Source organism: Maylandia zebra, linkage group LG3 (genome assembly GCF_041146795.1).
Source record: "Maylandia zebra isolate NMK-2024a linkage group LG3, Mzebra_GT3a, whole genome shotgun sequence".
In the NCBI taxonomy this organism is placed as follows: domain Eukaryota; kingdom Metazoa; phylum Chordata; class Actinopteri; order Cichliformes; family Cichlidae; genus Maylandia; species Maylandia zebra.
In genome coordinates, this window is record NC_135169.1 from 9,332,783 (window position 1) to 9,359,951 (window position 27,169).

Sequence of the window (27,169 nt, forward strand, 5' to 3'; positions counted from 1 at the left end):
GACCACCAACCTATGACTCTCTCCCCCACCGATGTAGGAGCGGTGCTCAGCAGGATCTGCTTTCTGCAGAAAGCAGAAAGAAAAAAAATCGTGAGGGAAGAATATGGAGGGCCTCGGGTGCCAAAATGTATTAAATACATAATTAAATAATAAATTAAATGTGTCATTAATTAAAATATAAATTAGCAATATCAGTTCAATTTCAATAAATTCTATACATATGTCTCATACATGTCAGTCCATTATCTGAGATCTGTCTAGGCTTGCTGTGCAGGGTAACCAATCAGATCCATGTTTGATAAGTTGCAGTGACTTTGTTTTAAAGTACAAAGAGAGAAACAGAGGTAACCTCTCAATTCTTCTCAAAGTGAATTTCAGAGTCGTTGCGATGGATAATAAAATGCGACCTGCCAATCAGCTGGTGAGTTTTTGAACAGTATTATTAATAATGCTGTTTGCAATTTGGATGCAGTGATTTACACAACAGTTTCTTAACTCCACCTGTCTTTCTTCCTTTTTCTTTCAGTATGATGTCATTGAACTTCAGGTAAGAGGGCGCCTCTAGAAAAGGCTTTTCCTTCTCTTGCAAATGCATCAACACAACACTGAACACATGCAGTCAGACAGACTTGAAGGTTCCCTGCTCACTGCTTGCATACACACTGCTTCTGCAGTATTACTCCAAGTTACTGACAGTGCAAGCTTTAAAAACTGGACAAAGTGGGTTGCATGTATGTAATACACACCGTGCAGGGGTCTGTTCTGTCACTTGATGCCCCACATGTGAAAATAAAATGACAGTGATTAAATCAAATTAATAATTTTGCTTTAATTACTCCACAAACACAGCCACAGCTTCCCTGTCATTACAGCTTAGGTTTCTTTATATCACTTAATTTTTTAAACATTTTTAAACAAGTGCTTCACATCTAGAAGGGGACAAAGCTGGCTACAGATGAAGACAGGACATCTTTATGTCCCCCTAAATTTATATTGTCCAGTTTTAGCTCTAATGTTGTTGAAAAGGAAAATAAAGAATCTAGTTGGTACTGTACTTACACCTGTGTAGTAGCTGCCACTGTAATTTGATTTAACAGGATCCTCACAGTAACAGGATTGGACAGTGGCTAAATGAAACATCCAATAGCAGAATACTGCAGCTTTCTTACTCCTTGGATGCTGAGGCCCCTGAGGGACCGTACCAGATCATTGTGTCAATGGGTGAGAGGAAAATATCTCACAACTTCAAAGTGGAGAAATATGGTAAGTCAGTCTTATTTATTCTTAAATTCTTTGTTGTAATGGAGTGCAAATGCTGACATTCATATTTCCCCCAGTTTTACCCAAATTTGATGTGACAGTAAATATATCTGAAGAAGTGAGTATTGGGCAGGAAGACATTGAAGCTAAAGTGTGTGCAAAGTAAGGAAAAGTTCTTTCAGGACAAACTATGTGTTGTAAAATCTGGAGTTTGGAGAGCAAATCACTCATAATGTTTACTTCTTTTTCTTAAACAGGTACACGTATGGACAGCCTGTACCAGGACGTGTTACAGTCAATGTGTGCAGACCTATTAATGTGTATAGAGGTTTTGGTATATCGGTGCACAGTGAGGATGATTTGGCCCTATTGCAGATAAGTGCGCCCTGCCACACAGAGACAAAGCAGGTACAGTTATGGCTTCATTTCTCTTTTTTCCCTGATACTTTGGGTACATTCAGGCCCCTGCATTAGCATTACAGCAAACGGGTTGCCTGCTCTACCCAGCTGAACTGGCGCCGTGTGTCCTCTTTACTTTTTTTCACTACATTTCATCGTCTCATACTTTCATCCACGCATTTGAATTGTTAGTGATATCTCATCGTTCTTGGACGGACGTGTCAGCTCCAAAGGAGTGAAGTGGTTATTGTTGTGCCTAAAAGGCTGCATAGGTTGTGTTGGTGTTTCTAATATCTGCTAGATGATTAGCTTTACTGGTAGGGCTAAAGCAAGTGGTGTGTCTCATTTTGTCTGTCACACAAAAGAATACAACTTCTGTGGGAAATCTAAGAACTTCAAAAATACTCTGATCTGACTGGGACACCTAAACAAACTGAATGAATATACACGTACATGTCCCCTCTAATTTTCATGTGTCTGAACACACAAACTCCCTGAGTATCCCTTGGACCACTGTGAGCAGACGTGTGCACTGTGGTCATTAAAATAATCAAATTACAGCTTTTACATTTATGTTACACGACTTTTAATCAACTGCTTCAGCCCACTTACAATGAAAATGTAAAACAAAAATGTAGTCATTGGCCTGTGCAGCATGTTAACACTGTTGGAAGGAAAAATAACTTGAACTCCAATTTTGAAAACACAACTTTCTTTAAATAAAGCTCTGACTTGTATTCTGAGTCTGTGGTCTGGGAGAGAGTCTGTAACTCTGTCTGCAAATACAGTAAATAATGACCAATGCTAGGCAGTTAATTATATAGTTACTTCTTCAAAAAAGTAACTGAGTTTTGATAAACAACATTTTTTGCAGCTGTTTACCTAAAAATGCAGCCAAGCTGTTTTTTTACACGAACATTTCAAACTATTTACAGAACAATCAGCTGTTCTGCATCAAATCTGATGCCACACAAATTATTTGTGCCGCTGCAAAAAATAATTCCTGTCCACTATGAGATGAAGGAGAACAACAGCCTGATACCTGCAGGCCTGACAGCAGCAGATGTATCACTGCTGTAACACCTGTAACACTCAGCAGTCGCCTCATTGTTCTGACACACAACAACAACACTACACACTGACTACACACTGACTACACACTGACTACACACCTACTACACACCTACTACACACCTACTACACACCTACTACACACCTACTACACACTGACTACACACTGACTACACACTGACTACACACCTACTACACACCTACTACACACCTACTACACACTGACTACACAAGATGCGCTAAACGTCGCAAATCTCTCACATCTCAAATCTCCGCCGTCACTCCTAAAACTTCCCCCGTTTCTTAACAACTTGCCATATCATTTTTTGATTGGTCGACATGGTACATTTTTCGACCAATAGGAAAGGGTGGGGGGGTTTGTTTTTCACAGGCGAAGAGTGCTTTCAAGCCTTTCTTCTTATAAAACGTTTCTTCCTGCAGTAAATATAAACAACGACAGTATTCAGAAGAAAACCAAACATTGCAGATATTTTATCATAACTCTGGTTTTACGCGGCCGATCAACACAGTTTAAAAACTGGTATAAAGTCCAAACTTTGTCCGTCAGCTGTTCCGTCTGTCCTGCTCACGTCTCCAATGGTTGGACACGTTGTCATTAACGTGGCTTCACTCCACATCAGCCGCTTTGCTAAAACATCGGTGTGGGCACATAAGGACGCTGTCATCAACCACGTTGATTAGCTGCGTATGAATTTCTAGCGAACTTCAGATGAGTATAACAGGAATGACTATTTGGTTTCTTGGTATCACCAGCTGTCTGTGTTTGTGTCCTCAACAGATTATTATCGAGGCTTAAGAGTGAGCCTATACTCTTTTCAGGAAGCTCATTTCTGCCACATATATGTTATCTAATCTTATTTTTGTAGCTCTTGGCCACAGGTGAAGTAAAGAACCAAGTTGGAGCAGTGCTCAGCTAGCTCTTCTCCACTACGGACCAGACTCGGATATGTCTGCAGATGCTATACCACTCTCTGTGCACTGTAACTTTTGTGCACATTTTGGCTCGTGTATTTTCAAACAGGGCTTTCCCTTTTCATTGCTAAAAGTATATTTAAGTATTTTTTAAATGACCATACTTTTAAAAGGCACAGAGGATCCTTTTAATATCACATCATTGGCTGGATTATGGGATAAGGTGGCATCGTTCTGATCCCATACGAGAGCCAGTCACTGACTGACTAACACTGCAGAACAGAATTGTTGAAGTTTTAATTTTAATTTCAATTCAGGTTAGATGTTTTCTTTGTGCGCAACTCAGATTTTCTGTGCGCAGAGACCGTGCCAGCAGTACGCAATTGCGCAACAGCTTAGAGGGAACATTGCTGACAATATAATAGGATGATATCAAAAGATTCAGCTTCTGTTAAAAGTTTTAACAATTTTGACTGATTTACTAAGTTACTGGTACATACAGCTATATATACAGTATTTTAGTAGTTGTCAAGCCACATTATGGCATCATGATGCGGTACAGTTAAAAAAATATCGAGCCACTCCTCATTTGTTTATATGTTGCATGTACATGGAAAATAGCTACAGTGGTTTAATGAAACATGCGAACACAAATGGAAATGCAGCCTGCACTCGCTCCGGCAAGCTTTCATGATTTGTTGTTGTTGGCGTTTGTTTTAGATTCAAAGGACAAAATGGGAATAAAGGATGTGTTTTAGCTACAGGCTGCTTAACAATGTGCCCAGTGTTGGGAAGGTTACTTTTAAAATGTATTCAACTACAGATTACATGCCCGAAATGTATTTTGTAACATATTCCGTTACGTTACTCAATGAGAGTAACATATTCTGAATACTTTGGATTACTTAATATATTATCCTGCTTTTTACAACTACATGAATGAACTATTGCTGTGTGATTACTGAAGGTTACTCTCCACACCAACACCAACTAGATTTTTAGATCTTAATATAAATGAGTAACAGTAGGTGGACATTAGGTAAGGCTGCACTTTTTGCAGCGACCTCGTATAGAAAACTATTTCGTGCGTATATAAAACAGGTCAGCGGCTCCGAACCATAGTAAAGGGACCTCTGGCTGATACATTGGTTCCGTGTCGGGCTCCGGGGCCGCATACGGGGTCTTTAGTCCTTATAGTGCAGCTCCGTGTGGTTTGGGAAAATAAATTAGAAGTATTTAGGAGAAGTGTATTTTATTTATGTTAGTTCTTTTTTAACTTGTAGTTCTAAATTGGAAGATTACTGTGATATTGAAATATAAATATAAAATTATATTCTATTATTTTATAAACAAATGTTTTTATGTATAAAGTTACGTTGAAACCAAGCACACCATTGTTGTTCTTGTGACATTACCAATAAGTTTCATGTGTCACATGGCCCTCTCCCTAATGAAAAAACAAAAGTTGTATCCAAGATCTTTGCAAGCTCCTTTGACTATCCAAGATGGCCGACTTCTACATGGCCACCATGGTCACCGCCCATCTTGAGGAGTTTGCCCCCTCACATATACTAATGTGCCACAAACAGGACTTTAATATCACCAACCATTCCCATGTTATTATGGTGTATCCATAGAAATGGCCCACCCTGTAGAGCGTTCTCCTCTGGTCCCGTTGTTGCACCAGCTTTCATGCACGTAGAATTCATCAAATTCTAAATGAGCTCAAGTTTTTCATGACTCTATAAAATATCATAGTTTGAACATTTAATATATTTTATAGATTCGACTGTGAATGAGATTTGATTCTAATTTTGGTTTATTCTTGTATCAGTGATTTTCTTTCTTTATTGTTCTTTCCAGGCAGACAAGACTGGCTGTACAACTTTTTCCTTCAACATGTCAATTTTTACTAAAATGGACCAAAGGATGCTTCATGATTTTCTGGATATCAGGGCCAAAGTGGAAGAAGAGGGAACAGGCAAGTTGTGTTATTCCTTTAAAATGACACATCGATGTGTATTTAACCAAAAAGGCATTCACAGGATTGTAACATGAAAGTTTTTACATTCAGGTGTTTCACTCCCTCAAGAGAAGAGAGTCACTATTTCTTACGTCCTTGGAAAAGTGTCTTTCATTAACATGCCCAAGGTTTGGGAACGGGGATCTAATGTGGAAGGAAAAGTAAGCCTAACATGTTGTTTTCAGCTCAGTTTGTCGTACAAAGCACATTTAAATTGTTTGTATTTTCCATTGATAGAGCATTGTGTGTTTCAACAGGTCAGAGCAGTGTACCACAATAATACACCAGTTTGTGACGCACCGGTCTACCTGTTCACGGGACGAATATGGCAACCACGCTCACTACAAAATCTGACAACTGACAGCAACGGTGTGGCCTCATTTTCTTTCAGCACTGATAACTTTGACCAGGATATCCAACTCCATGTGAGCTGACACACGGAAACAATGTGTAATTTAATGCAGCCATGACAGCAGCATGAAGCCACAATTGGTTTCTGATAGGCTGCACATGTCCAAATACCTCCCACAGTAGTAAGCTGCAATCCTGAAACAGTTTATGACTCAGCTTCCTCCACCTTTGCCTTGCTTATAAAGCCTCGTTGACCAATGTTATTTGTAGATCAAGTTTTTAAATTTTTGTTTCCTATCCCCAACTAGGCAAGCCTGACACCAACAGTGGGCAACCAACAATACAAAACTGCATACTATGACAGGGGATTTCACACATTATCCATGTCCCAGCCGTCTTCTCCTCATATTAAAACAATCAGCTCTCTAGAGGTACAGAAGAAGGATAAATCACTTCCCTGTGATGCAGAAGAAGACGTATCAGTCAACTACACTATAGTGGGAGAGTCTCCGGGGTCTGTGGATGTCATTTATCTGGTGAGTTATCTCTCAGCTTGTCACTTTATGGCATAACTACAAAGTTTACCATGGCCAGACCTTTAGTATGTTTGCTAAAAAAGTACTGTTGTAATGCCCATCATGATTGAAGAAGAAACTTTCAGTCCATCATGAGAATCCAGCAGCTTCGATCTATTTCAGCATAAATACTGATCCAGCCCAAACTATATGCTTTAGCAAAAAGGAAAAAGCCTAAAGGTAAAACTCTGAGGGCGTCTGTCTCCTGAAACCAAAGTGGAAGCTGGTTCCACAGACTTCAGGTCTGGTCCCTGTGCTTTGTCCCTCATCATTTTCTGTCAGCTTAGTAATTAGCCTCAGTGTTTGGTCCTTTGTTCATGATATCCCTAGTTTTCTCTCTCTGTTAAGTATTTAAATTCTTAGGCCTTCTTAGTTTTAGTCATCTGGGTTCTGCTCTCAGTTAAAGTTGTTTGTATTCTAGCCCTCATTATAGTTATTGTGCTTTACCTGTGTCCCCTGCACTTTTGACTGATTGACTGATGACCTTTATTGGTCCAGAAGGAAATTGGGTTAAAGGCGGCCAGCACTCCAGCGCCATCTTACCCTTCCAGCCATACATATGTGACCTCTGTGTAGTGTCTTCTCTGGTCTGCATTCACAACAAAAAGGCAGAATGCTCTCTTTTTTACGGTGGCTGGGAAGTGCAAAGCGCAACAAATTAAAAAACAGCAACAAATTAAAAAACGGCAACAAATTAAAAAACGGCAACAAATTAAAAAACGGCAACAAATTAAAAATCCACAACAAATTGAAAATCCACAACAAATTTAAAAAAAGGAACAAATTAAAAAACCACAACAAATTAAAAATCCTTGACGGAAAGGGATTGTCTGAAATACCTCCGATACATGAGCTGCCTCATGTTGCTTCCAGGTGGGGAAAGAATGAAAAGATAAACCATTTTCAACCTTATTCCCTTGCCGGTCGTGCGATCTAACTTTACAACCGACCGCACAGCAAGTACGAACTATAGCTGGTGTTATCCGTGTACTTTCGCTCCTCTTTCCCTAGCGCTTTGTTCGGCCCAGAAACATGGCGTCTAAACCAAAAATCCTGGCCACGCCCCTCTCTCGTGACATCACTCTCCAAAAGCCCTATTAGGCTATTCGTTGTGTCACTTCCGGTATTTCAGACAATCCCTTTCCGTCAAGGATTTTTAATTTGTTGCGGTTTTTTAATTTGTTGTGAATTTTTAATTTGTTGTGAATTTTTAATTTGTTTTGGATTTTTAATTTGTTGTGGATTTTTAATTTGTTGCTGTTTTTTAGTTTGTTGCCGTTTTTTAATTTGTTGCGCTTTGCACTTCCCAGCCACTGTACTTTTTAATGTCGTGGGCAATCAGCACAAAATCTAAACGAGAAAGCAACAACAGAGTTAGCTAACTATGCTCCCATTTTGTTTCCTCTCCTCCCAATAAAGAAATCTCACATAAACGTGCACTCAGTTCGACATAAAGACTGGAGAAATGACCCGCAACAAATGATGTATAAACAACAAAAATAATCGGGTCAGACAGTATTACTTTAACAGCCTACGATATGATTTTTCCTCCCCATGACATTTGCGCATTCCTTACCTCGCAGGAATCCTCCATTATTCTTAGGATTACCCAGAATCCCTTGCCCTTTGTGAATGTTGCAGGGTGACTTTTTCAACAGTAGGTGGCGCCAATGTCCCATTTAGCGGGATTTAACTTCAACTCTATTTAACTATGTTACACATACATTGCACAAACATCACATGGGGACGACAGGTCAGATGAGGTAGAACAGTGGAAATACACAATACACGAGGAAAGATGAGGAGAAAAATGACCCGCCCAGGACACCACTAATCCATCCCACAAAAGGCTTGCTAGCCAATCAGTGATGTATAGATTGCAGTTCTCTTAAGTAACATAAAGCCATTAAAATAACATGAAAAAAATAACCATATTTACATTATCTTTGTCCTTATATCAACTAATATAAATTAGTATTAACTGAACAGTATTCAAGAGTGGCCGATGGCGCAACATAGCAGGCTCGCTTCTGTCAGTGCGCCCCAGGGCAGCTTTGGCTACAACTGTAGTTTGCCTCCACTATTGTGTGAATGGGCGGATGACTGAATGTGAAAAGCGCTTTGGGGTCCTTAGTGGACTGGTAAAAGCGCTATACAAATACAGGCCATTTACCATTTTACACGAGGAAATACGAGGAGAAAAAAGACCCACCCAGACTGAGCCCTTAAAGGGAGATCGGTTTGAGAACAGAAAAAACTTCTCAGCACACGAATCTTCAAATCTCACAACAAAAAAGACATCAGAGGCATCATTAAGAAGAAAAATCTTGATCCTAATGTTCTTTCTAACTTCAGGCCAGTTTCTAAACTCTCTTTTATGTCCGCAATTTTGGCAAAAGTTGTTCTCAAGCAACGTCCGACCTTTTTAGATGTTTGTGGCATTTGTGAAGCATTCCAGTCTGGTTTTAAATCTTGTCCTGAGACTGCACTTTTACGAGCTTTTAATGATCTTCTTATAACTGTAGACTCAGGTTGTTCTGTTGTTTTAGTCCTTTTAGATCTGACTGCTGCCTTTGACACAGTTGATCACAACATTCTCTTATGGAGACTCAAACACGTTGTTGGTCTTAAAGGCTCAGTTTTATCATGGTTTAAATCATACCTGTCAGAGAACTCATGTTCTGTTGCTATTGGGCAATGCCCCTCTTCCTCTGCCCCTGTGTGTTGTGGCGTGCCACAGGGCTCTGTTTGGGTTCCAGCTCTATTCTCCTCATACACGCTGCCTTTTTTATTTTTATTCCTATATTTAGGAAATACAACATTCCCTTTCATTGTTATGCTGATGACATCCAAATTTGCTTCCCTTGAATCTGGATGTCTCTTAACCTTTTAATTCAAACACATTGAATTAAGGTGTCAAAACCTTTCACTGGTAGTGATGTCCACAGATATCAGTGCTAGTTCATTCTTGTTTCTAAATGATTTCTGTCTTCCAGGTGTTGTCCAGAGGAGCTGTCACCATTCAAGGACAAACACAGGTTGAAGTGCAAGATAGATCAGGTAAAATTCCCATATTTCCACAAATGCCACAGCCAAGCATTGACGTTGGTCTGTTTTGTTGATCTGTGGATGCATGTTTGGACCTGTGTTTCAGTGAATGAGGGCCAGGTGTCCTTTAAAGTCAGAGTGTCTCCTGAGATGGCTCCAGAGTTCCAGGTTGTGGCTTATGCCATCCTGCCAAGTGAGGATGTAATTGCCCACAGTGCTGACTTCTCTACTGAAAAATGCTTCAGCAACAAGGTGAGTGAAATTCTAGAGGTGTGCTGTGTGTTTGGTGTCTGCAGTCATGCCATGTCGTTCAAATCAAAGTCATCTTCAGTTGGCTAAATGACCTGAGGATTTCTAGCATACAGTGGGGCAACAAAGTATTTAGTCAGAATCAGAATCAGAATACTTTATTGATCCCTGGGGGAAATTATTTTTTGTTACAGTGCTCCATTTTAAACCAACATTAAGACAAGACAGACAATACACTAACTAAGAATAGTACAATATATACATATATATACATACATAAGTCACTCATAAATAGTTGGAAAAGAAACATGTGTAGCTGTAGCAGCAAACAGTGTGTTAAGTGGATGCGTTGTACAGTCAGCCACCGATTGTGCAAGTTCCCCCACCTAAAATGATGACAGAGGTCAGTAATTTGCACCAGAGGTACACTTCAACTGTGAGAGACAGAATGTGAAAAAAAAATCCATGAATTCACATGGTAGGATTTGTAAAGAATTTATTCGTAAATCAGGGTGGAAAATAAGTATTTGGTCAATAACAAAAATACAACTCAATACTTTGTAACATAACCTTTGTTGGCAATAACAGAGGTCAAACGTTTACTATAGGTCTTTACCAGGTTTGCACACACAGTAGCTGCTATTTTGGCCCATTCCTCCATGCAGATCTTCTCGAGAGCAGTGATGTTTTGGGGCTGTCGCCGAGCAACACGGACTTTCAACTCCCACCACAGATTTTCTATGGGGTTGAGGTCTGGAGACTGGCTAGGCCACTCCAGGACTTTCAAATGCTTCTTACGGAGCCACTCCTTTGTTGCCCGGGCGGTGTGTTTTGGATCATTGTCATGTTGGAAGACCCAGCCTCGTTTCATCTTCAAAGTTCTCACTGATGGAAGGAGGTTTTGGCTCAAAATCTCACGATACATGGCCCCATTCATTCTGTCCTTAACACGGATCAGTCGTCCTGTCCCCTTGGCAGAAAAACAGCCCCATAGCATGATGTTTCCACCCCCATGCTTCACAGTAGGTATGGTGTTCTTGGGATGCAACTCAGTATTCTTCTTCCTCCAAACACGACGAGTTGAGTTTATACCAAAAAGTTCTACTTTGGTTTCATCTGACCACATGACATTCTCCCAATCCTCTGCTGTATCATCCATGTGCTCTCTGGCAAACTTCAGACGGGCCTGGACATGCACTGGCTTCAGCAGCGGAACACGTCTGGCACTGCGGGATTTGATTCCCTGCCGTTGTAGTGTGTTACTGATGGTGACCTTTGTTACTTTGGTCCCAGCTCTCTGCAGGTCATTCACCAGGTCCCCCCGTGTGGTTCTGGGATCTTTGCTCACCGTTCTCATGATCATTTTGACCCCACGGGATGAGATCTTGCGTGGAGCCCCAGATCGTGGGAGATTATCAGTGGTCTTGTATGTCTTCCATTTTCTGATGATTGCTCCCACAGTTGATTTTTTCACACCAAGCTGCTTGCCTATTGTAGATTCACTCTTCCCAGTCTGGTGCAGGTCTACAATACTTTTCCTGGTGTCCTTCCAAAGCTCTTTGATCTTGGCCATGGCGGAGTTTGGAGTCTGACTGTTTGAGGCTGTGGACAGGTGTCTTTTATACAGATGATGAGTTCAAACAGGTGCCATTCATACAGGTAACGAGTGGGGGACAGAAAAGCTTCTTACAGAAGACGTTACAGGTCTGTGAGAGCCAGAGATTTTCCATGTTTGAGGTGACCAAATACTTATTTTCCACCCTGATTTACCAATAAATTCTTTACAAATCCTACCATGTGAATTCATGGATTTTTTTTCACATTCTGTCTCTCACAGTTGAAGTGTACCTCTGGTGCAAATTACTGACCTCTGTCATCATTTTAAGTGGGGGAACTTGCACAATCGGTGGCTGACTAAATACTTTTTTGCCCCACTGTATACTGGTTGTTGTGGACTGGTTGTTGCACAGCTGTTTCTACTCTACCTTAGGACTCAAATTGCTTCTTTATATGACCTCATGACCCGCTCACTCCCATTTATACAAGCACCTTTTTCAATGATGATGCAAGTCCTACCTATCTAACACTGACACAGTGTTCATACAGTGTCCAACGTGGGCTACAGCCATCTCATGGGACTCATGATTTGTCACTCACCACAGTGAAGCAGCTCATTTAGCCAGAAGTGCGTGGGGAGTTATCACAGTCACTAAACTTCTACGGGTGTTTTGTGTGTGTCAGGTGTCAGTGGAGTTTTCACCGTCTTCAGCCGTCCCAGGTGAAGAGACCAACATGCAGGTGACGGCCCTGCCACGTTCTCTGTGTGGTGTGAGCGCCATCGACAAGAGCGTTCTCATCAAGGAGCCTGGGAAGACTCTGGATGCAGATAAGGTAACTGCTGATATTAACACCAGTGAGGTGGACACATCCCTTATTTCCAGAGCCCGTAGTGTCAAGAGTTACCAGCAGCTCAGGCCTTCACTCCGGTACTTGTGTCCTGATAAGTATTCTTTGGGCAGTCGTACATTGAACTGTTTTAAACAGTCAAATGCTGAGTTTGTCTTAAAGCAAACTGGTATAAAAAATACAAGGTTACAAATGCATGTCTCTGTGATGACAGTCAGGTAAATGCATCACCTGCCAGTCAGTGTCTACTTTATTGAGAAGACTTTAACTTTACACTGCTCAAAACTGCTCAAATAAACGAGTATTTGTTAATGTTAAACATACAGCAAAACCTGGAAAAAGTGAGACTTGGTGAGTTAAAGGAGCTACAGAGACAGCTTCAAATGGAGAACACTTACCATATAAGTCACTAAGAACGAACAGTTTATAGAGAAATTGTACAACTTCTGTAAGATCCCTCAACTACAACACCTCATATCTGTGGAGGCTTACTGCTGACTTCATCATTTTTATTTATTTATCTTTTAAGAACCCTTCTAAGGTAAACTAGCAGTTCATTTGAACCTAATCGGTTCTAATATTTACACCAGTACTTCATTTAAGAGTTTACAATTATGTGGACCAAATGTGACCATGATCATGATAGATCAGTCAAAACTTCATAGGACTAAAAATGTTTGGAGCTTTTGTTGATCTGCACTTTTCTTTTCAGATATTTGACTTGCTCCCACTCAAGAAATCCTCAGGTATCCCGTATGAGGTTGATGATGCTACAGAATGCCTTAATGTGAGACCAAAAAGATATGTTTTGCCGTACCCCAGTCAAGAGCAAAATGACGCCTATGCAGTTTTCCAGGTAAAATACAAGTATACCTGTGAGTCCGTCAAACATAACGTAAATACAATAGTTTTTGTTGTTGCACCAGTTTTTGCTGACCTTTGTGTGCTGCTGAAATATGTAGAAAGTCGGACTGAAGATGGCGACAAACTTGGTTTTTCGATTGCCTTCATGCGTCAAGTTAAAAGGAAAAGTATACCGTGATGGCCCAGTTTTCTACCATGATGGCTGTCATCCTGGCTACCAAGGTGAATCATTTGCTTGTTTGCATTGTGTTTTTGATACAAATTTTCTTTGTATTCACCAAAAAGAAAACCGGTAATTATTTTCCTTTTTTTTTCTTACACTAGTAAATACAGGTATGGGTCCAGCTCCAGGTATTGGATATTCTCCTGGTCCTGGTCTGGGATTTGCTGGGCAGCTTCCTCCACCAATAGAGACAGCTCGCTCTTTCTTCCCTGAGACGTGGATCTGGGATCTGGTGGAAGTTGGGTAAGTACAGTGGGGCAAAAAAGTATTTAGTCAGCCACCGATTGTGCAAGTTCCCCCACCTAAAATGATGACAGAGGTCAGTAATTTGCACCAGAGGTACACTTCAACTGTGAGAGACAGAATGTGAACAAAATATCCATGAATCCACATGGTAGGATTTGTAAAGAATTTATTGGTAAATCAGGGTGGAAAATAAGTATTTGGTCAATAACAAAAATACAACTCAATACTTTGTAACATAACCTTTGTTGGCAATAACAGAGGTCAAACGTTTACTATAGGTCTTTACCAGGTTTGCACACACAGTAGCTGCTATTTTGGCCCATTCCTCCATGCAGATCTTCTCGAGAGCAGTGATGTTTTGGGGCTGTCGCCGAGCAACACGGACTTTCAACTCCCACCACAGATTTTCTATGGGGTTGAGGTCTGGAGACTGGCTAGGCCACTCCAGGACTTTCAAATGCTTCTTACGGAGCCACTCCTTTGTTGCCCGGGCGGTGTGTTTTGGATCATTGTCATGTTGGAAGACCCAGCCTCGTTTCATCTTCAAAGTTTTCACTGATGGAAGGAGGTTTTGGCTCAAAATCTCACGATACATGGCCCCATTCATTCTGTCCTTAACACGGATCAGTCGTCCTGTCCCCTTGGCAGAAAAACAGCCCCATAGCATGATGTTTCCACCCCCATGCTTCACAGTAGGTATGGTGGTCTTGGGATGCAACTCAGTATTCTTCGTCCTCCAAACACGACGAGTTGAGTTTATACCAAAAAGTTCTACTTTGGTTTCATCTGACCACATGACATTCTCCCAATCCTCTGCTGTATCATCCATGTGCTCTCTGGCAAACTTCAGACGGGCCTGGACATGCACTGGCTTCAGCAGCGGAACACGTCTGGCACTGCGGGATTTGATTCCCTGCCGTTGTAGTGTGTTACTGATGGTGACCTTTGTTACTTTGGTCCCAGCTCTCTGCAGGTCATTCACCAGGTCCCCCCGTGTGGTTCTGAGATCTTTGCTCACCGTTCTCATGATCATTTTGACCCCACGGGATGAGATCTTGCGTGGAGCCCCAGATCGTGGGAGATTATCAGTGGTCTTGTATGTCTTCCATTTTCTGATGATTGCTCCCACAGTTGATTTTTTCACACCAAGCTGCTTGCCTATTGTAGATTCACTCTTCCCAGTCTGGTGCAGGTCTACAATACTTTTCCTGGTGTCCTTCCAAAGCTCTTTGGTCTTGGCCATGGCGGAGTTTGGAGTCTGACTGTTTGAGGCTGTGGACAGGTGTCTTTTATACAGATGATGAGTTCAAACAGGTGCCATTCATACAGGTAACGAGTGGGGGACAGAAAAGCGTCTTACAGAAGACGTTACAGGTCTGTGAGGGCCAGAGATTTTCCATGTTTGAGGTGACCAAATACTTATTTTCAACCCTGATTTACGAATAAATTCTTTACAAATCCTACCATGTGAATTCATGGATTTTTTTTCACATTCTGTCTCTCACAGTTGAAGTGTACCTCTGGTGCAAATTACTGACCTCTGTCATCATTTTAAGTGGGGGAACTTGCACAATCGGTGGCTGACTAAATACTTTTTTGCCCCACTTTATCTGTTGTGAAGAGATCTGGTGCATATTACATTTTAAAAAGTTTAGAAACCCGTGTGAACTTTCTGCTGTGTCTTTTCACACATGATGAACATGAAAATAGAATAATTGTGAGTTTTTTCTTGAGCATGTTTTGATGCTTCAGGCTGATGTTTTGTCATATTTAAAGTTTGGTGGGATATATTATTTCACTGTCATCAGCAACGTGGAGCTCTTTTACTTTGTCAATGCAACATAAACAAGTAATTCACACTGCAGGATGTAACTACACTGTTATACAAGTAATTTACAGACATAAAAACATGTTTGATTATGTTACACAATATGTTTGTGTGTATCTGCTGCTTCAGAGACGATGGAAAAAGGGGCGTGTCCCTGACTGTCCCAGACACCATCACCACCTGGGAGACGGAGGCTTTCTGTTTGTCCTCTCAGGGTTTTGGTTTGGCTCCTCGTAAAGAAATGAAAGTCTTCCAACCTTTCTTCCTTGAACTCACCATGCCCTACTCCATCATCCGGGGGGAGCACTTTGAACTGAGGGCGACTGTCTTTAACTACCTGACCAGCTGCATCATGGTAATGAATGATTAAAGTGTTTAGATACATGTCTGTTCATAGCCAAGGAAAGCCATACTGAAAACATGACTTTCTAAGCAAAATTTATATCATAGTTATTAAAATACAATAGAAAATATCTTTTCTTTGGCAATATAACCATGCAGGATGCAGGCCGTTCTTGAAGGGCCCCTGCTCACCAACACCTGCAAGCTCACCTGCAAGCACTGACACCAGGATTGCCCAATCACATGTCTTTACACTACCAGCCCTCCTCTAGCTTTCTTTGTGCGCTCATGCACCTTGTAGAACAGAGTTTAGTGTGGAGGCTGTAAGAAAACAGATGGAGGGAAACGATTAGGAAGGGAGTAATTAAAGTATCCAAGTAAAATGAAGGTCTACTTTGATCATGAGTTCATAACATCAAACTTGTGCATTTGTTTAGATGCTTAAAAATGTGTTCACATTTGAACTCAGGTTTAAATGTAGCCATGTCTGTGTTCCTCGTACAGGTTACTGTCACTCCTGGGCCGTCCTCAGATTACACCCTCACGCCTCTCTCTGGTGATCTGTACACATCCTGTTTGTGTGCCAACGAGCGCAAGACCCTCAGGTGGACCATGATCCCAACAGCCTTAGGTGAGGATCAGGCTTTGGTCCTCCACACTGCCAGGAAAGCGCTGTGTGGCAGGCTGAGTACGACCCAAGTGCAGCACCCAGAAGCAGGAAGTGAACTCTCAGGAAGTGACTTAAAAAGAATCCACATAAGATGGCTAAATAGAATAAATGAGATTAAAACAATAAAGAGCAATTATAAAAACACTATGTGAGAAATACTGCTGAAATATAAGTTAATGAGAGAATCTGAGACCCAATAAGCTATATTCATGGAATTTAGAAAGCTGTGTTTGCATTAGACGACAGTGAGTGTGCAGTGTAGAGCTAGGACATGTAGACAGTCAAATGCAGCTGCAAATCCAGAATATAACCCCTGTGTTTGGAAGGCTAAACGTGGGGGTTGTAGGGAGTGGGGCAGAACGTCTATACCTCCAGTCTGAGGGCAGCAGCTGCCTCCATCCTCATGCTTTACTTAATGCAGCTGTCTTAGCCAATTACAAGTCATTTTGAAACCTTCCTTTCAATTCATTATGCATGCTTCCCTTGGTCAGTATCAGTAGAACAGACTGTTTGCAGTTGCATTGCCATGCAAATGATTTCTTCTTAACCTTAATTGGATCTTATGATTTGCAGTACTTTGGCCTCCAGCAGGACTCAGCAGCAACCCTGACATCATTTTGGACTGTTTTTTCAGCTCATGTTTTTCATGCCTGATGCAGTAAAATTTCCAATTGTAATTGATCTTACCTTCGATTTAGAACCAACATTAAATCTAGATGTAGATCTAGTGTGATCACAGTTAACCGCCTCCTTTTGTCCCAACACATTTCCTTCTAGTTTCTACAAAATCTGTAAAATAACCTCGGTAACCTTTATTTTAATGGAGAGACAAAGAAGGTGACCTGTGCTGCTGCTTTTAGGGGCTGTGAATGTGACTGTGTCTGCTGAGGCCGTAGCGTCCCATGTGTCATGCGATAATGAGGTTGTGAGCGTACCAGACAGAGGTCGCATCGACGTGGTCACCAAATCTCTCATAGTGAAGGTCAGTGTCATAAATACGAGACGAGAAAAACATTTTTACTCATAAAATTTAAATTGTTACTCATTTTAAAGATACTTTTCCTCAGGCCGAGGGAAGTGAGACGACAAAGACGTACAACTGGCTTCTTTGTCCAAAAGGTCAGTGTGATGTCCATCAGCAACACCAGTTAAATAATGTCAGCAAACAAATGACCTAAATTAGCAGTGGAGTGCACTGTGTACATAAAATGTGCCAAATTTTCATCTTTTACTTTCACAAAATGTAACGATATGTGCTGAAGATCAGGCCACCTGGTGACTTTGAACAGTAACTCTGTTGTAGTCGTGACTTCCTGATTGGACGTTTGTTGTGTCTGTACACAGGAAGCCCGCTGACGGAGGAAGCAGAGATACATCTGCCTGAGAATGTGATAGAAGGATCTGCCCGCACTTCTGTATCAGTCCTGGGTAAACCTCATCATTTCATCTCAATTTTGATTCAGCCAAATAAAATATGGCATGTTAAAGCTTTGTTAAAAATGCAAATTACGAAAACAACAGAAAATAAAAGAGACGTCATGTTCAAGTAAAAGTAAAAACCGTATTCAGCTTTTAAAAGATGATTTCATTTATAGATAGACCCACGTCTTCCTGGCCTTGTGTGAAAAAGAAATGGACCCCAAAAAGGCTGTTGGTGCCATTCTGTGCAGGAAGAACTGCAGTCTAGCTTTAGTCATAAGTGTTTTTGAAACGCTGAGTTTTGGCCCAGTCACACCAGAGGCTTTTCCAGCGCAATCGTTCTGGTCATGCAGAATCATGTCAGTAGGATTTAAGTCCAGATTTTGACTCGACCACTTTCTGGCGTCCTGGATCATTTTCCATCTTAACCCTCTGCGGTCGACGTATGCGCCGACACGTCAAAATCACATGACCAATTTAAGACGACACAGCCACAAGATAGTGAGGGGATTTCTTTCTCTTGTTGGAGAACCGGCTCTTTCGGCTCGGCGCATTAAAAAGAGCCGGCTTTTTCAGCTCCCAACCGGCTCTTCAGGTTGTTTTGTTGGTCGAAAGTAACGGACTTCAGACTATATACCAGTTCTTGAATTGTTATGAGTTATGATAAAAAATACACATAATGTTTTTTTCTGAACAAAACAGCGGCGTTTACAGCAGGAAGAAGGTAAAAACGTTGTTTTCTACAGACAGCGCTAGCAAACACTCTCTGCTTGCGCGTGAAAAAATAAAAATAAAAAACACTCCTTCCCTATTGGTGTTAGAGTTTACCATGTCAGCCAATCAAAAAATGATATGGCAACATGTGACGCTTGGTTATTTAGGAAGAACGGCATTTTTAGTAGTGATGGAAAGCGAGCAAAAGAGAGAGAGAGAGAGAGTTTTCATATGTCACACATTAGTGACGTTTGGAGGCTGTAGTTAGTGTGTTGTGTAGTTATTGTGTTGTATTGTGTGTCAGTTATACTGCTGAATGTCACATTTGCTCCAAAAACGCCGTCAAAGGCAGATTCCAGTGTAAACGCTGTTCCCACATGGAAAACTGGACTGATGCTCCTCCTGCTGTCAGACCTGCTTTAGGCCTGTGCTGTTCTCCTCTGTCTTATACTGAACACAAATCATTTGTGTTCCTTCTTATTTGATGCAGCACACCTGATTGTTCTGTAAATAGATTTAAATGGTTATGTAAAAAACGCCTGAGGCCTGGGCTGCATTTTTAGGTAAATAGTACCATATAACTTTGTTGTGTGCAAAATTTGTGCATAATTTTATTCTATCCATCCATCCATCCATCCATCTTCATCCGCTTATCCGAGGTCGGGTCGCGGGGGTAGCAGCCTAAGCAAAGAGGTCCAGACCTCCCTCTCCCCAGCCACCTCCTCCAGCTTGTCCGGGGGAATACCAAGGCGTTCCCAGGCCAGCCGAGAGATATAATCTCTCCAGCGTGTCCTGGGTCTGCCCCGGGGCCTCCTCCCGGTGGGACATGCCTGGAACACCTCGCCCAGGAGGCGCCCAGGGGGCATCCTTGCCAGATGCCCGAACCACCTCAGCTGGCTCCTTTCGATGTGGAGCAGCAGCTGCTCTACTCTAAGCCCCTCCCGGATGGCCGAACTTCTCACCCTATCTCTAAGGGAGAGGCCAGCCACCCTTCGGAGGAAGCTCATTTCCGCCGCTTGTATCCGCGATCTCGTTCTTTCGGTCACTACCCACAGCTCGTGGCCATAGGTGAGGGTAGGGACGTAGATCGACCGGTAAATTGAGAGCTTCGCTTTTACACTCAGCTCCCTCTTCACCACGACTGACCGGTGCAGCGTCCGCATTACTGCAGCCGCAGCCCCAATCCGTCTGTCGATCTCCAGCTCCCTTCTCCCATCACTCGCGAACAAGACCCCGAGATACTTGAACTCCTCCACTTGGGGCAGGAACTCATCCCCGACCCGGAGTGGGCACTCCACCCTTTTCCGGCTGAGAACCATGGCCTCAGATTTGGAGGTGCTGATCCTCATTCCCGCTGCGTTACACTCGGCTGCGAACCGTTCCAGTGCGAGCTGGAGGCCCTCACCCGATGAAGCCAACAGAACCACATCATCCGCAAAAATCAGAGATGAGATTCTGAGGCCACCAAAGCGAAAGCCCTCCGCCACTTGGCTGCGCCTAGAAATCCTGTCCATAAAAATTATGAACAGAACCGGAGACAAAGGGCAGCCCTGGCGGAGCCCATCACCCACCGGGAACGAGTCCGACTTATTGCCGGCAATGCGAACCAAGCTCTTGCAACGGTTGTATAGGGATTGAATGGCCCGTAGCAATGGGCCAGACACCCCATACTCGCGCAACACCGCCCACAGGACGCCCCGAGGGACACGGTCGAATGCCTTCTCCAGGTCCACAAAACACATGTAGACTGGTTGGGCAAACTCCCATGCACCCTCAAGTATCCTCGAGAGGATAAAGAGCTGGTCCAATGTTCCGCGACCAGGACGAAAACCGCATTGTTCCTCCTGTATCCGAGGTTCGACTAGCGGACGAACTCTCCTCTCCAGCACCCTGGCATAGACTTTCCCGGGGAGGCTGAGGAGTGTGATCCCCCTGTAGTTGGAACACACCCTCCGGTCCCCCTTCTTGAAGATGGGGACCACCACCCCGGTCTGCCAGTCCACAGGTACTGCCCCTGATCTCCACGCAACATTGCAGAGACGTGTCAACCAAGACAGCCCTACAACGTCCAGAGCCTTCAGGAACTCGGGGCGGACCTCATCAACACCAGGGGCTCTGCCACCAAGGAGTTGTTTAACTGCCTTAGTGACCTCGCCCCCGGAAATTGGCGGGTCATACCCCTCATCCCCAGACTCTGCTTCCTCCTCGGAAGACGTGTCAGTGGGATTAAGGAGGTCCTCGAAGTATTCCTTCCACCGCCCGACAATTTTCTCAGTCGACGTCAACAGCGCTCCGCCAGCACTATACACAGTGCAGGTAGAGCACCGCTTTCCCCTCCTGAGACGCCTAACGGTTTGCCAGAATCTCTTCGAGGCAGTCCGAAAGTCTTTTTCCATGGCCTCTCCGAACTCCTCCCACACCCGAGTTTTTGCTTCAGCCACTGCCCGAGCCGCATTCCGCTTGGCCTGTCGATACCTGTCGGCTGCCTCCGGAGTCCCACAGGCTAACCAAGCCCGATAGGCCTCCTTCTTCAGCCTGGTGGCTCCCTTCACCTCTGGTGTCCACCATTTGGTTCGGGGATTACCACCACGGCAGGCACCAACCACCTTGCGGCCGCAGCTCAATGCAGCAGCTTCGGCAATGGAGACGCTGAACATGGTCCATTCGGACTCAATGTCCCCAGTCTCCCTCGGAATGCTGTTGAAGCTCTGCCGGAGGTGTGCGTTGAAGATCTCGCGGACTGGGGCCTCTGTTAGACGTTCCCAGCACACCCTCACTACGCGTTTAGGTGCACCAGGTCTGTCCAGCGTCCTCCCCCGCCACCTGATCCAACTCACCACCAGGTGGTGATCAGTTGACAGCTCAGCCCCTCTCTTTACCCGAGTGTCCAGAACATATGGTCGCAGGTCTGGTGATACGATTACAAAATCGATCATCGACCTACGGCCTAGAGCATCCTGGTGCCACGTGCACTTATGGACACTCTTATGTTCGAACAGGGTGTTCGTTATGGCCAAACTGTGATTAGCACAGAAGTCCAATAACAAAGCACCGCTCGGGTTCAGATCAGGGAGGCCGTTCCTCCCAATCACGCCCCTCCAGGTCTCGCTGTCGTTACCCACGTGAGCGTTGAAGTCTCCCAGCAGGACAACAGAGTCTCCAGGTGGAGCACCTTCCAGCACCCCCCCCCAGGGACTCTAAGAAGGCTGGGTACTCCGAACTGCCACTCGGCGCATAAGCGCAGATGATAGTCAGGACCCGTTCCCCGACCCTAAGGCGCAGGGAACAAACCCTCTCGTCCACCGGGAAAAACCCCAACGTACCGGCAGCAAGCCGAGGGGATATAAGAATACCCACCCCAGCCCGCCGCCTCTCACCAGGGGCAACTCCAGACTGAGACAGAGTCCAGCCCCTCTCCAGGAGACTGGTTCCAGAGCCCAGACAATGCGTAGAGGCGAGCCCAACTATATCTAGCCGGTACCTCTCAACCTCACGCACCAACTCAGGCTCCTTCCCCACCAGAGAGGTGACATTCCATGTCCCTATTGCCAGTCTTGGCAGCCGGGGGTCGGTCCGCCAGGGCCTCCGCTCCTGGCCGCCACCCGGCTCACAATGCACCCGACCCCTATGGCGCCTCCTGCGGGTGGTGGGCCTGCGGGAGGATGGGCCCATGTCTCCTCTTCGGGCTGTGCCCGGCCGGGCCCCATAATTTTATTCTATCTATTTGCATTTCTTTTTTTTCTTTTTTTTAAGTGACATCAGAAACAGCAGCATGTGACATCACGTGATGGCGGAGCTTCAGTTCATCCTTTGTCTTTTTTTTTTTTTTTTAATAGGACAGGGGGAAAGAATGAAAGAAAGAGGGGGAGAGAAAGAAAGAAAACCAAAGGGGAGAAGAGACGGTGAGAAGGGGGGGAAGAGAGAAAAAAAACAAACAACAAAAAAAAACAACTCCTGGGTCACCTGTATGGAGAAAAAAAAACAAACAGAGGAGACAGCAAACAACAAAGAGCAACATAATAATAGAAAAAAAAAGCACCATCACAATAAACTAGCTAGTCATAGATATCAATAGTTACTAAATAATAGACGATATTGTTCAGCACGCAAGATAGACAGCGCACAGTGTGCTTTGAGGCAGCAGCCAAGAAAGCTGTAGTCCGCGTCTGTGAATACCCATGTGTACACCTGTGTGCATACCTGTGTGGATCAGCATGCTTGCATTCCAAAGGTTTCTCCATGTAATGATCTGTTAGGGAGTGTGGGGAGCCACAGCCCTGTCCTTTATGGTATCAAGCGGGTATGGAGGAGATCAAAACTCCAGACATCCAGAGGCCCCCAGAACACAAGAGACCAAGGAAGACCCACAGAGGGGCAGCCGCGCCACTGTTCCAGTAAGAGCTGAGGAGAGTCCCAGATGAGGGCTCATTCAGCAGCCGCGGAGCAGAAGCCAGGGGGAGTTGCAGTGACGCGCCCATGGGCTCCGCCGGCAGCCAGCTGTGCCTGAGTGACCGAGCCCCAGGCCGAGAGGCCGGGGGCACCCAACCTCCGAAGTGGTCCGAGCGAGCCCCAGGTTCCAGGCCCCGATAAGCGGCCGCCAAGGAGTGAGCCGGCGTGTACCCGGACGCCCATCCCCAGACACAAAGAACCACCAACGCACCGACACCTGAGGGAGTACGCCACTGGCAGGGGAAGTGGTGGTGGGTGGAGATAGGCCTCCAAACCTTGGAAGGCCCGAGATGTCCCCAGAGAGGTGGCGTCTGATACCCAACCTGACATATAGATACAAACATACAGGCACACACAGACACAAACATCCATTCCCACCCTCATGCTCTCATGTGCACTTCAAACTCAACCAACGTGGAGACAAACATAAAGAGACGCTGTACACACGATCACACTCCCCAAGCGTACTCTACAAACCGGGTCTAGGTACCCTTGCCCCTGGAGGGGGGAACTGCACCCAGACCCAGGTGGTGTTACCCTTTTCCCTGCGGTGGGGAGAGGCAGACCGCCCCGACTCCGCAGCAGCAGGGAGGCCCCACACCCCAGACCGCAGCCAGACGGCCAACTCCTCCTAGCCCCCCTGCTCCAGCAGGCCGCAGAGAACGGGGGTGAGAGAAGACTCCAAACCTCCCTCCACCCGCTCATAGTAGTGTTGACGCATGTGTGTTCTAAGGTGCAATTAAAACCCAGGAGGGCATGGAGCTACCTGCCACAGAGCAGCAGGTAAGCGCATGGTCCCTCCTGCTAGCCCTCAATGTCTACGTGTATTTAAAATTGAGAGGTGGGCAACGATGCCAGGGGTGAGGTGTACACCCTGATGGTAACTTGGACTCCGTGTATTGTGCCCACCCCCAAGATCCTATATGTATGTGTAATGAGGGTGTGAGTAATGTGAATGTCTAAGTTGTGGGATAAAATTGAGGCAGAGGCAGCCAGAAGGGGACAGGGGGGGGGGGGGGGGTAGCCTCCTCTGCATCCTGGTGACATACCCCTACTCCAAGGCCCTGCATGTGTGTGTGGTTGTGGTGGAGCGGGAAGAGGGAGGCAGCTGGAGATGGGGAGGGAAGGAAGGGAGGGGCAGTGACCCCTCCCTGGGGCCAGCTCCCCCGCTGACCCCAGTAGGCACTCCCACACTCCGCGACCCGCCAGGGAAAAGGGGGCCCAGGCCCATCCAGACCGGGGCCCAGCGCAGCAGCGCCCCCCGGCCCCACAGAGCCCGGGACAATCCACCCAACCCCACCACAGAGAAAACTGCACCCACCCCACCATCCACTCGTCTTCCAGACTACATGAGACAATAGACACCCAGGCTGAGATCTTCCTCCACCTCTCCTGTATCTCCCCCTCCTGCAGAGAGTTCCTGAGGGGAGGAAAGCTCCTGCAAGGTGTAACAATCTCCCCCACCGGTTGAAGAGCCCCACAGGCGACTCGACACACCGGCGGCACCCTGCGCCAGGGATGGGCTCCCATGCACCCACCCGCCCACAAACCCGGCAACACACAAACCAGGACCCAAGGCCCCGAGGCCCAGCCAGGGCCCCGGCCCAGAGATGGAGCGCCCCCAGACCCTCACGCCCATCCCGGACCCACCCAGGGGCAGACAGGCTACCAGGTCAGTAACCCACGTCCATCATCACAGACCCTCCCCTAGCCCCGCTGCACGCAGCCGCGAGGAAATGGTCAGAAAAGAGCCCCCAACCGGACATGACCGCTACCCCGGGTTGAGCCCCCCAAGGAAGATGCCTCCGGGGAACCCCCCGACGCCCTAAGCCTGTCCCTGCCCCCACACCAATCACAACATTGAAGGTGGGACCAAACTATGACCCCCCACCCCCACTAGGTGATGGAGCCCAGAGCAATTGATCTGATGTGGTGGCAGAGGCTGTATCAAGACTAATGTAATCTAATAGATAATTTCTATATTGGTTAGAATTAAGATTGTTTTTATTTTTCCAGTTCATGAGGACAGTTTTCTTGGCTATGCATAGGGCAGTGAGAACCATATGGGCTATATTCTTTTCTGAAGTGACATTATCTAAGCTGCCCAACAAACACACTAAGGGGGAAGTTGGAATGTTACATTTCAGGCACTTTGATAAGTCGTGCCAAAACTTCTGCACTGGTGGACAGAACCAAAGAGCGTGGATGTAATTGTCTGGTGTATTGCTTTGACAGTGTGAGCAGTTGTTGGAAGATGTAAAGCCCATCTTGAACATCCAATGACCTGTATAGTGCACTCTATGTAGTATTTTGTATTGTATTAATTGCAGACTGGGATTTTTAATCAATTTGAAAGTTTTTAAGCATACCTGAGACCAGAGGTTTTGGTCTAAACTGACTGATAAATCTGCTTCCCACTTTGCAATAGGAAGGGATATTGATTCATCTAATTTAGAAAGTGTTCTGTATATTTTAGATAATAATTTGGGGGATTTAAGAGTAAGGAAATGTGCCGCACTTGGTGGTGTTTGTAATTCAACTTGACTGAGGTTAAATTTCTTTTTTATAATGGATTTAATTTGTTGATATTCTAAAAAAATTTTCTTGTTGATCCCATATTGTGCAACTAGTCTGTCAAATGGGATCAATTCTGTTCCCTCCAATATATGTTCTAAGTATTTAATTCCTTTACAACTCCATTCTGGGAAGTTAATCATATTATTGTTTTGTAATATGTCAGGGTTATTCCAGATAGGAGTACGTTTGCATGGGATTAGTGAAGACTCCGTTATTTTTAGAAACTCCCACCATGCTGTCAGAGAAAAGCTGATGTTGATACTTTTAAAGCATTCATGTCTTTTGATGTTTGAGCTAATAAATGGTAGGTCTGAAATCTCTAGATCCTTGCATAGTGCCTGTTCAACATCTAGCCAGGGCTCATCTAAGAAGGTATGTTTTGACCATTCTGAGATGAACTGAAGCCTGTTGGCTAAGAAGTATTGGTGAAAATTAGGCAGATCTAATCCTCCTCTATCCTTGGTTCTTTGTAGCGTTTTTAAGCTGATACGCGGGGGTTTATCTTTCCAAAGGAATTTGGAAATATATGAATCCAGAGATCTGAACCAATCGTGTGATGGTTTGTTAGGGATCATCAAAAATAAGTAATTTATTTTTGGCAAGATCATCATTTTTATAGTGGCGACCCTTCCCATGAGTGATATGGGTAAAGATTTCCATCTAGTCAGATCGCCTTCTACTTTCTTTAGAAGTGGGATGTGATTTAATTTAGTTAAGTCTGAAAGCTTAGGAGAAACATTAATACCTAAATACTTAATATTTCCTGATTGCAGTGGGGCAGAGGAAGAATTATGGAAGGAGCAGTTAATGGGGAGAACTGTAGATTTTGGCTAGTTAATTGAATAATCTGAAACTCTTGAAAACCAGTTTATTAGAGTAATTACCTCAGAGAGGTTGGTTTGTGTGTTTTGCAGAAAAAGCAACACATCATCCGCATAGAGACTGATTTTATGTTCTATGTTCTTACATTTTATGCCCTTAATTGTTGTAGCCTGTCTAAATGCTGCTGCTAGAGGTTCGATAAAAATTGCAAAAAGTGAAGGGGAGAGTGGGCATCCCTGTCTGGTGCCCCTCAGGAGACAGAAGCTGGAGGATGTCTGGTCATTTGTTCTGATACGAACTGTTGGGGAATTGTATAATATTCTTATCCAGTTTATAAAAGAGTTTCCAAAACCAAATTTGTGTAAAGTTGCGAATAAAAATTTCCAGTTAACTCTGTCAAATGCTTTTTCTGCATCTAGATATAATATTATGGTTTCAATGTTTTTATGGTATGAGTAGTCTATTAAATTAAGTAATCTACGAGTGTTTGTTGAGGAGTGCCGACCTTTTATGAAACCAGTTTGGTCAGGGTGAATTAAGAGGGGGGTTATTTTCTCTAATCTCTTTGAGAGAGCTTTGCAGATTATTTTAAGGTCTACATTTAAAAGAGAAATTGGACGATAGCTTGAGGGAAATAAAGGGTCTTTGTCTGGTTTTAGCAGGAGACTAATGTTGGCAGAGTTCATATTTCAAATCAAAT

General features: G+C 44.3%; 1 protein-coding gene across 1 annotated transcript in view; it reads left to right on the forward strand.

Annotated features, from left to right (window-relative positions):
* The window catches only part of LOC112431891 (alpha-2-macroglobulin), a 46,592-nt gene that overhangs the window by 4,204 nt on the left and 15,219 nt on the right, over positions 1-27,169 (forward strand). Inside the window, exons 4-23 of the mRNA XM_076879295.1 lie at positions 369-421; positions 527-547; positions 1,098-1,263; positions 1,338-1,422; positions 1,518-1,668; positions 5,527-5,644; positions 5,738-5,847; positions 5,944-6,111; positions 6,346-6,573; positions 9,609-9,672; positions 9,767-9,912; positions 12,151-12,300; positions 13,028-13,171; positions 13,278-13,401; positions 13,504-13,645; positions 15,606-15,831; positions 16,323-16,449; positions 17,349-17,470; positions 17,556-17,607; positions 17,833-17,916. Coding sequence (XP_076735410.1) covers positions 369-421; positions 527-547; positions 1,098-1,263; positions 1,338-1,422; positions 1,518-1,668; positions 5,527-5,644; positions 5,738-5,847; positions 5,944-6,111; positions 6,346-6,573; positions 9,609-9,672; positions 9,767-9,912; positions 12,151-12,300; positions 13,028-13,171; positions 13,278-13,401; positions 13,504-13,645; positions 15,606-15,831; positions 16,323-16,449; positions 17,349-17,470; positions 17,556-17,607; positions 17,833-17,916 — 2,481 coding nt within the window. The remainder of the gene's footprint in view (positions 1-368; positions 422-526; positions 548-1,097; positions 1,264-1,337; positions 1,423-1,517; positions 1,669-5,526; positions 5,645-5,737; positions 5,848-5,943; positions 6,112-6,345; positions 6,574-9,608; positions 9,673-9,766; positions 9,913-12,150; positions 12,301-13,027; positions 13,172-13,277; positions 13,402-13,503; positions 13,646-15,605; positions 15,832-16,322; positions 16,450-17,348; positions 17,471-17,555; positions 17,608-17,832; positions 17,917-27,169) is intronic.